Source organism: Bison bison, unplaced genomic scaffold (assembly GCF_000754665.1).
Source record: "Bison bison bison isolate TAMUID 2011002044 unplaced genomic scaffold, Bison_UMD1.0 scf7180017864280, whole genome shotgun sequence".
Lineage (NCBI taxonomy): Eukaryota > Metazoa > Chordata > Mammalia > Artiodactyla > Bovidae > Bison > Bison bison.
This window is the reverse complement of record NW_011494852.1, coordinates 7,437,040-7,447,290: the sequence shown is the minus strand read 5'-3', so window position 1 is coordinate 7,447,290 and position 10,251 is coordinate 7,437,040. Positions and strand designations below refer to the sequence as shown.

General features: G+C 54.5%; 1 protein-coding gene across 1 annotated transcript in view; it reads left to right on the top strand.

The window, feature by feature from the left end:
• The window catches only part of FCGBP (Fc fragment of IgG binding protein), a 42,317-nt gene that overhangs the window by 10,380 nt on the left and 21,686 nt on the right, over positions 1-10,251 (top strand). Inside the window, exons 6-11 of the mRNA XM_010849227.1 lie at positions 1-103; positions 2,066-2,670; positions 6,314-6,881; positions 7,643-8,235; positions 9,435-10,029; positions 10,134-10,250. The exon at positions 1-103 is cut by the window's left edge and continues 19 nt beyond it. Coding sequence (XP_010847529.1) covers positions 1-103; positions 2,066-2,670; positions 6,314-6,881; positions 7,643-8,235; positions 9,435-10,029; positions 10,134-10,250 — 2,581 coding nt within the window. The remainder of the gene's footprint in view (positions 104-2,065; positions 2,671-6,313; positions 6,882-7,642; positions 8,236-9,434; positions 10,030-10,133; position 10,251) is intronic.

Genomic DNA, 10,251 nt, shown 5'->3' with positions numbered 1-10,251 from the left:
AATGGGGATCGAGCCAGCCTGTGCCGTGGCCTCAGTGCCTACACCCAGGCCTGTCTGGAGCTTGGCATCTCTGTCGGGAACTGGAGGTCATCAGCCAACTGCCGTGAGTGATGCCCTGGTGGGGGCTGGGAGCATGTGGTAGGAGGAAGGGGTGCCCCCTGCATCAGAGCATTGACTGTGGTCCAGCCTGGAACTGGACGATGCTGAGGACACAGCAATGGCCAGATGGCCAGGCTCTGCCCACAGTGAGCCTAAAGTTGAAGCAGATGTAGCACTAGACAGTGATGGTCCAGAGTGGTCAGGGCTGGGATGAAGGAAGTTCAGAGGGGCTATGCGAGACCAGAGAAGCTTCCTGACTCAGCCTGTGGGGTGACGGAGACTCTCCTAGAGAAAGGGATGCCAATCTGAAGCCTGTAGAAAGGATTAGAACTAGATGGGAAAGCAGGGGGCAAGCAATGGGCTCCAAGCTGAGAGAAGGACATGTGCAAAGGCTTGGCATGAGGTGTCCCAAAGCAGACATGTGAATATCACTTCACTTATAACCCTTCCATGACTCTCCGACATCTTCTGGATAAAGTCCAAGCTCCATAGCCAGGTATCCATTCACTGAATCATTCATTCACTTATATATCCATTAATTCATTCATGCATCCCCTAAACCCCTATCTGGCTCCACCCCTGTGTTAGTGATGGGCATAGTGGGGACCAACACACACTTGCCTCTGCCGTTGTGAGGCTCCCAGAGAAATGTTCAGGAGGCAGAAAGCCCAGGGCAGGAAGGAGGAGAAGGCTTCCAGGTTCAGGACTTGAGACAGGGACTCCGGAGAGGCATAAGTCTGAGGGAAACACTGGGGCCATTTGGGGTTTGTCTTGGTCACTGCTGTGTCCTCACTGCCCAGTAAACACCACCATCACCACCAGCACAACCATCACCACTGAGTTTCCCAATGCCTGGTGCAGAAGAGGAACCAGTGTATTCGTTTATCTCCCCATTAGTTTTCACAGCATTTCCTGGGCATTTCTTGTGGGCCAGGCCCTGTCCTTGGTGCTGGAGATTCCACCATGTTTGAGACAGATCAGGTCCCCACTCTCATAGAATTTATAGTCCTAGCAGGGAAGACAGACAGCAAGCCATGAACTGTGGAATATCTTCAGAGAGCAAAAGAAACAGAATTCATGGGATAAAAGTAAATGGGAGGCTCAGGAAGAGAGTTCTCAGGGAAGACCTTTGTGAGGGAGTGCCTTTGGAGCAGAGACCAGGATTAGGGAACAGAGTGAGTTAGCAATGACGCTCTGCATGGGATGTCTCTACATAGAGGAGGCTATTATTATCCCATTCTGCTGATGGGAAAACTGAGGCACAGAGAGGTTGGAGGTGTCTGCTCATAATCACACAGCTGAGAAGGGGAGAGCTGGGATTTGAACCCAGGCCGTCTGGGTTCCAGGAACCTTCTGCATGCCTTCAATGAGGAAAGGCTAATACAGTACAGGCAGAGGGGAAAAGGAGAGGGGGGAGTGTGAGGACCCGAGAGGAGGCCACCGTGCAGGGTGGAGATAGCCAGAGGCAGACTGGAAGGAGGAGATGAGGACAAGGAGGTGAGGGGGCAGACCGTGGAACCTGGGGAGCCTCATGGCCAATAGGAGGACTCTGGCTTTTAACCTGAGCAAGACGGAGCCACCAGAGGGCTCTGAGCAGGAGAGGGGACTCAAGTGTTCACAGATCCCTCTGGCTGCAGGTGAGGAACAGGATGAGATGTAGGATGGGAGCAGCCGGGAGACCAGGCAGGAGCTGAGAGCTGACAGCACCAGGGTGGGGACTGTGGTGCACGGAGAAAGGTCAGATTCCGGATCGCTCCTGAAGATGGAGCTCACAGGATTTACGGACAACTTGGTTGTTCGGCAGATAAAGAGGAGGGAATCAACTACATTTCAGGTTTGGGGCGTGAGCACCCAGAAGGATGGGCGTCCATTAACTAAGATGGGGAGCCGCGGGTACGCAGTGGCTTGGGGAGGGAGGACCTAGCACGTTCCAGCAGGCCTGATTCACTCTCCCGTGTCCCCGCAGCCCTGTCCTGCCCAGCCAACAGCCGCTACGAGCTCTGCGCCCCGGCCTGCCAAGCCTCCTGCAACCCCGACGCGGCGCCGTCCAACTGCTCGGCGCGCCAGTGCGTGGAGGGCTGCGTGTGCCTCGAGGGCTTCGTGGAGAGCGGCGGCGCCTGTGTGGCGGCCTCGTCCTGCGGCTGCATCTACGAGGGCCGCCCGCTTGCGCCCGGCCAGGAGGTGTGGGCTGACACCACTTGCCAGCGGCGCTGCACCTGCGACGCCGCCACCGGCCAGGTGCGCTGCAGCGACACGCAGGGCTGCCCGAAGGGCGAGCGCTGCCTCGTCCAGAACGGCCTCCGGGGTTGTTACCCCGACCGCTTCGGAACCTGCAAGGGGTCCGGGGACCCGCACTACGTGAGCTTCGATGGCCGACGCTTCGACTTCATGGGCACCTGCACGTACCTGCTGGCTGGCTCGTGCGGCCAGGCCTCAGGGCTGCAAACCTTCCGGGTCCTGGTGGAAAACGAGCATCGGGGCAGCCAGACCGTGAGCTACACGCGCGCCGTGCGGGTCGAGGCCCGCGGCGTGAAGGTGGCGGTGCGCCGGGAGTACCCTGGCCGAGTGCTGGTGAGCGAGGGGCACCCGAGGCTGGCTGGAGGGGCCGGAATCCCCCTTAAAGAGGATGGGTCTGGTGGAGGATGGGGGTCTGTTAGAAGACCTGGTGGTCAGTAGTTAGGCCTGCCACCCCCCACAAGCTGGGCAGTGCTGCCCCTTCCTGGCTGTGTGTCTTTGTCTCTTGGAGCCTCAGGTTTGTCCTCTGACAAATAGGATAATAAGATGGTGCCTCCCCAATGGCTGTCGCTTTATAAGGTGGTTGTGGAGATTTGGCCAGTTGTTATTTGCAGAATGTTTAAAAGAGGCATTGGCACCCAACAAGTATTCAGTAAATATTGACTTCATGTTTTATTGCTATGAACCCTCCAAAGGTAAAGATTTGGGCTTTCTCTGGAGGACAATTGATATTCAGATAGTGAGGTGACCTGAAAGGTCCGGAACAAAAGTGTGTTGGCAGGGAGGTGTTGTAAGGTGTAGGGGGTGCTTACAAATGCGCCCACAGGTCATAGGTTTCTGGACAGAGGGTTCTTAAAGAGACAACCACCCAGCAGAAGTCAAGAACCACTGATTTTTTCTTTAAAAAAGATAAAAATTGAGAAGCAGGATTTCTTAAGATTTACAGTGATAGTTGATAATTATTATTGAGCAGTTTGAGGCAGTAGCCCCTGCCTTAGGGAGGAGAATGAACTGGAAATGGAAATCCAAGAGAGTGTTCCGTGTGCCAGACACTGCACTAAACCCTTGACAGGCCTTAACCTGTAATCCTCAGAACAGCCTTAGAATAAAGGAATTCTGCCCACAAAGCCTAGTGTTTGGAATAGAGAAATTGTAGCTAAACAGAAGGCATAATTTTAATATTTATATTCTCATTTATTTGAGATGACATTTAAGCTGAGTCTTGAACAATAATAGCCAATATATATACATATATATAGATAGAGAGATAGAGATATGCATGCATTATAGTCACTCAGTTGTGTCCGACTCTTTGCGACCCCGTAGACTATAGCCCATCAGGCTCCTCTGTCCATAGTATTTCCCAAGCAAGAATACCGGAATGGGTTGCTACTTCCTTCTCCAGGGGATCTTCCCGACCCAGGGATCTAACCTGCATCTCTTATGGCTCTTGCATTGGCAGGCAGATTCTTTGCCACTGAGCCACTTGGGAATAATTTACTTCTGTGTGTTAAATGCTTGATGTACAGTAACTCATTTGTTAACCTCTGTAACAACACTGTGAAATAGCTAGTGTTGTTGGAGGAGAAAACTGAGGCTCAGAGAAGTTAAGTCACCTATTCAAGGTCACACAGCTAATGAGTGGCAGGGCCAGGATTTGAAGCCAGGCTGTCTGGCACCAGAGTCCATACTCTTAACCTCTACATTCTGTTGCTTTTCCTGAATAAAGAGATGGAACAGGCAGGGAGGGAAGCGGATGGAAGAGTGTTCCAGGGAGAAGGAACAGCAATTGCAAAGGCTCTGAGGCAAGAACAAACATGAAGGGTAGAGGGACAGCACGGAGGCCAGCAGGGCTGGAATGGAGAGAGGGAGGGGAGGGCGAGGGAGGGGATGATGTCGGGGATGGTTATGATGGAGGTTTTAGATTTAATCTGAAACCTGAAGGATGAGGAAGAAGCCACCAGGTGAAGAGTGGTGGTTGCCAGGCAGAGGGAACAGCAGGTGCCAAGGCTGAGGCTGGACTGAGCTGAAGAACAGGATGGAGCCAAAGAGGCTGCACCTGAGAGAGAGGCTGGGGAGGTGGGGGAGAGAGGCTGGTGGGGGATGAGGTCAGAGAGAGGGGGCAAGCAGGGCCTGGTGGGTAGAGGGCTTGATTTTAAACTGAGATGTGAAGGATAATGGGGAGGAAGCCAGACCAAGAATGAGGATGTGGGAGAGAGTAGGTGTGTTGCAAGCATAGTGTACAGTAAGTGCAAAGGCCCTGAGGCTGGGCTGAGCCTGGTGAGTTCAGGAGACTGTCAGAATGCTTGCGTGGGGACTTCCCTTGTGATCCAGTAGTTAAGGCTCCATGCTTCCAATGCGGGGGGCCTGGGTTCAGTCCCTGGGCAGGGAACTAGATCTCACATGCCGCAACTAAGAAGCTGCATGGCACCACACTATGGCCTTTTAGGCCATTCATTAAGGAGTTTGGATCAAGGCTGACACCTAGAAGGTGAAGTAGAGGTGGCTAAATAAAGAGTGATGGGTGGTATCCCAGGTATCCCAGGGAGAGGTCACAGCAAGTGCAAAGGCCCAGGGGTGGGGGTGCACTTGATCTGCTCTGGGAGACAGCAGGGAGCCCAGGGAGGGAGGTGGGAGGTGGTGCTGGCACAAAGATGGACAGGAGCCACAGTTAAGCAGGATGTTCTCGGGAAGGGGCTTAGATTTAAGCCAAGTGCTAAAGGATGGAAGGGAAGCAGCCAGGAGAAAAGTGGTAGGCGGTGTTCTTGGCAAAGTGAAAAACCGCTAAAGTTAGACTAAACTAGGAGAGCTGGGCGACTATCAAAAAAGCCAGTACCTTCGTCATTAAGTGCCTCTTTCAACCATACCAGAGTTTATGCTAATTAGGTGAATCAGGGCAGGTCCCTAGGTAGCTTCAGAGTGAAGGCTCAGTTGCCTGTCAGGAAAACCAAGGTGACTGAGGTGGGGTTAGGTGACTGAGGTGGGACTTTCAGTCCCCACCCTGGGCCTCCAGTGGGGAGAGAGGACTTGGAGACTGAGCTTAAGCAAGTGGCAGATGACTTCATCAACCCTGCCTACGTCATGTAACCTCCGTAAAAACTCTGAACAATGAGCACTTCCTGGTTGGTGAACAATCAGTGTAGATACCTGGGAAGGAGGTGCACCTTGACCCATGGGATAGAAGCTCTTATGCTTGGGACCCAATATTCCTGTTAATCTGGCTCATCATTTGTACTGTTTATAATAAAACAATAATCATAAATGTAGTGGGAAAATGGTGGCTTCCCGGATGGCACCGTGGTAAAGAATCTGCCTGTCAATGCAAGAGATGTGAATTCTGTCCTTGGGATGGGAAGATCCCCTGGGAATGGCAACACACTTCAGTATTCTTGCCTGGAGAATCCCACGGATAGAAGAGCCTGGAGGGCTACAGTTCATGGGATCACAAAGACTCGGACATGACTGAAGCGACTTAGCAGGCATGCACATAGTAGGAAAAAGAAAAAAAAAGAAGAAATAAAGCCAGTGTGCATTAGGAGCAGAAAGAGTGAGGAGGAGAGTGGGAGAAAGGTTAGGTCAGGGAGGAAACAAGGGAGACAGAGCCTGTAGGTTTTGAAGGCCATGGGTTAGGGATTTAGATTTAAGCAAATACTTGAAGGATGAAGGGCTTCCCAGGTGGCGCTAGCAGTAAAGAACCAGCTTGTCAGTACATGAGACGTAAGAGACCTGGGTTCGATCCCTGGGTTGGGAAGATCCCCTGGAGGAGGGCATGGCAGCCCACTCCAGTATTCTTGCCTGGAGAATCCCATGGACAGGGAGGTGGATAGTGGGCCAGGTAGAGGGAACAGCAAGTGCAGAGGCCCTGAGGGGCATCAGGAGAATATCGAGGAGCCCAGCAGAGCCAGAGCTGAGTGAGTGAAGGGAGGGCCACAGAGCCTCGACTACCCTGACCTCTTGGTCCTCTCCCATCTCTCCCCAGGTGGACAATATCCTTCAGTACCTGCCCTTCCAGGCGGCAGATGGGCAGGTGCAGGTGTTCCGCCAGGGCCAAAACGCTGTCATCCGCACGGACTTTGGCCTGACAGTCACCTACAACTGGGACGCCCATGTGACCGTCAAGGTGCCCACCAGCTACGCTGGGGCCCTGTGCGGGCTCTGCGGGAACTTCAACGAGGACCCAGCTGACGACTTTGCTCTGAAGAGTGGAGGCCAAGCTGCCAACGCACTGGCCTTCGGAAATAGCTGGCAGGAGGAAACGAGGCCAGGCTGTGGCGCAGCCCAGCCAGGCGACTGTCCCAAGCTGGACTCCCTGGTGGCTGAGCAGCTGCAGAGCAAGAAGGAGTGTGGGATCCTCGCTGACCCCAGTGGTCCCTTCCGGGAGTGCCACCGAACGCTGGACCCACAGGGTGCTGTGCGCGACTGTGTCTATGACCGCTGCCTCCTGCCAGGCCAGTCCGGGCCTCTGTGTGACGCACTGGCAGCCTACGCTGATGCGTGCCAGGCTGCTGGGCTCACCGTGCACCCCTGGAGGAGTGCGGAACTTTGCCGTGAGTACCGAGAGTGACAGCTGGGGCGCTTGGCCTTATGTACATTCATTAATATATAGATAGCATTAAGTCACTTAATTCTTATAACAGCTCCATGAGGTAGGGGTGTGGTTATACCCATTTAACAGATGAGGAAACAGGTTTCTACTTCATTGTCACTAACTTACATTTAAATGGGCCATGTGTGGCTCTCGGATTGGACGGACGGTGCAGAGAGAGACTTGATTGGGTTCAGTTTCAGGGTTTTCTGTTTTTGTGGAAACCCCTGTTTTATAATCTGAGGTGGTGAGTTTGGAGCGAGGAATGGGGATTCTTTTTCACTGTTTTCTTTACCACCCTGGACAAATATTTTAATTTTCTATAGAATTACTACCACCAGTACTACATTACTGCTATAGAACAAAGAAGCTAAAAATACTGCATTTACAAATACATTGCATAGATTATAGAGACACATGCCTATGCATGTTTAAAATATATATCACAGATCCACAACTTGTTACCAACTTGAATAAGGTCATTAAAGACAGTACAGATGACCCCAGACCACAGTTAAATTGGAATAGAATCTTAATTATCAGGATTAGATTAACTGGGATGTAATGTTTCCTGGGCCCCACTGAACTGAGGGGCTCCTTGCCGCCGGACTGCTTATACGTGTGAGTGTGTGTGTGCATATGTGCATGCATGTGTGTGTCAGGGGGTCTTCGGTGTCACCGGGGAGCAAGGCTGCTTCGTCCTGACGGCCCCTTTCCCTGCAGCGCTGAGCTGCCCATCCCACAGTCACTACGAGGAGTGTTCCTATGGCTGCCCGCTGTCCTGCGGAGACCTCCCGGTGTCCGGGGGCTGCGGCTTCGAATGCAAAGAGGGCTGCGTGTGTGACGAGGGCTTCGTGCTCAACGGTGAGTCCTGCGTGCCGCTGGCCTCCTGCGGCTGCGTGTACCAGGGCTCCTACTACCCGCCCGAACAGACCTTCTACCCGGGACCCGAGTGCGATTCCCTTTGCTACTGTGAGGAGGGTGGGCTGGTGTCCTGTGTGCCGTCCAGCTGTGGCCCTCACGAGGCCTGCCAGCCGTCCAATGGCGTCCTGGGCTGCGTGGCTGTGGGCTCTACCACCTGCCAGGCATCCGGAGACCCCCATTACACCACCTTCGACGGCCAACGCTTCGACTTCATGGGTACCTGCGTGTACGTCCTGGCTCAGACCTGTGGGACTCGGCCTGGCCTGCCCCAGTTTGCTGTCCTGCAGGAGAATGTGGCCTGGGGCAACGGGAAAGTCAGTGTGACCAAGGCGATCACCGTGCAGGTGGCCAACTTCACCCTGCGGCTGGAGCAGAATCAGTGGAAAGTCACGGTGAGAACAGCCCAGAACGTGAAGGGGAGGGGTCTTCGGTAGAGGGAGGTCTGTGGGTGGGAAGAGCACAGCTCTCAGCTGAGGGGCAGGGGGCACAGAGCTCTGAGTAGATGTGGGGGGCATGGGGTCCCCCAGGAGAGGAGGTGCCAGTCAGAGCCTACAGTGGGGAACCAAGGAGGGCGGAGACCTTGGGGACCTGGGCCTTCTCCTATGTGGCTCAGTCTCCCCTCTCCTTGCCCTTTTTCTTTTTTTAAATTTGTTTATTTATAACCGTGCTGAGTCTTGGTCGCTGTCCACGGTCTTTCTAGTTGCGGCGAGTGGGAGCCACTCTCCCTTGTGGTGCTCGGGCTTCTCATTGCAGTGGCTTCTCTTGTTTTAGAGCACAGGCTCAGTAGTTGTAGCACACAGGCTTGGGATCTTCTTGGACCAGGGATTGAACCCGTGTCCCATGCATTGGGAGGCGGATTCTTTATCACTGGACCACTGTGGAAGCCCTCCCTGGCCCTTGATTATCCCCTCCGGACACCCCCCAACCCCCTCCTCCCTTCCACTCCACCCTCCGCTCCACCTGCCCCTCCCTCCTGGTCCCTGCTGTCCTAAGAGCATTACTCCATTGAGACCTATATTCATTTCCTGAGACTGCCGTAACAACTCACCACCACCTTGGTGGCTTAAAACAACAGAAATTTATTCTCTCACAGCTGTGGAGGCCAGAAGTCCAAATTCAAAGTGTGGGCAAGAGACTCACCCGCTCCAGGGGTTCTGGGGGAGAATGCTCCTCTGCCTCACGCCGCTTCTGGGGCTTCCAGGTGTTCCTGGCTTGTGCCCCCATTGCTCCAGCCCGTCTTCATTTTTCACACAGCCTTCTCCTCTGGGTCTCCCTGTACCTTCTCCTCTTCCTGCTCTTTTAGGGACATTTGTCATTGGATGTAGGGTTCACCCTAATCCAGGATGATCCCATCTCAAGATCTCTACCCTAATTACCTCTCCAAATATGGTCATATTCTGAGGTTCTTGGCGGACTTATCTTTGGGGAGCCACTGATCGACCCACTATGAACCCTATTATTATGCCCATTTTACACATATGGAAACTAAGACCCAGAGAGGTGAGATCCCATGGATCTTCAGTGTCAGGCAGGGGCCTGATCTAGGATCTCGAAGCGTACCCTCTGAAGCCCCGCCTGTCCTGCCTCCCAGGTGAACGGTGTGGACAGGAGGCTGCCCGTGGTGCTGGACGAGGGCCGGATCCACGTCTTCCAACACGGCTCAGACGTCGTGATCGAGACTGACTTCGGCCTGCGTGTGGCCTACGACCTCGTGTACAACGTGCGGGTCACTGTCCCAGGCAACTACTACCAGCAGCTGTGTGGCCTGTGTGGGAACTACAACGGCAACCCCAAGGACGACTTCCAGAAGCCGGATGGCTCACAGGCGGGCAGCGCCAATGAGTTTGGCAACTCCTGGGAGGAGGCGGTGCCCGACTCACCCTGCCTGCCGCCCCCCACCTGCCAGCCGGGTGACAAGGACTGTGACACGGAGCTGGAATGTAAACCCGAGCTGCAGAACAAATATGAGCAGCAGGAGTTCTGCGGGCTCCTCACCAGCCCCACAGGGCCCCTGGCCGCCTGCCACAAGCTCCTGGACCCCCAGGGCCCCTTGCAAGACTGTGTCTTTGACCTCTGCGTGGGCGGTGGCAACGAAAGCATTCTCTGCAGCAACATCCACGCCTATGTGAGTGCCTGCCAGGCAGCTGGAGGCCACGTGGAACCCTGGAGGACCGAGTCTTTCTGTCGTGAGTGAGGGGCAGGGAGGGGGAGGCAGAGACATGGAAGGGGCAGACCCTGGGCTCCAGCACCTCTCACTCCCAGGGCCCTGACCTGCACCCCCTCTTTGCAGCCATGCAGTGCCCCCCCAACAGCCACTACGAGGTCTGCGCAGACACCTGCTCCCTGGGCTGCTCGGCACTCAGCGCCCCCCCACAGTGCCCAGAGAGGTGCGCCGAGGGTTGCCAGTG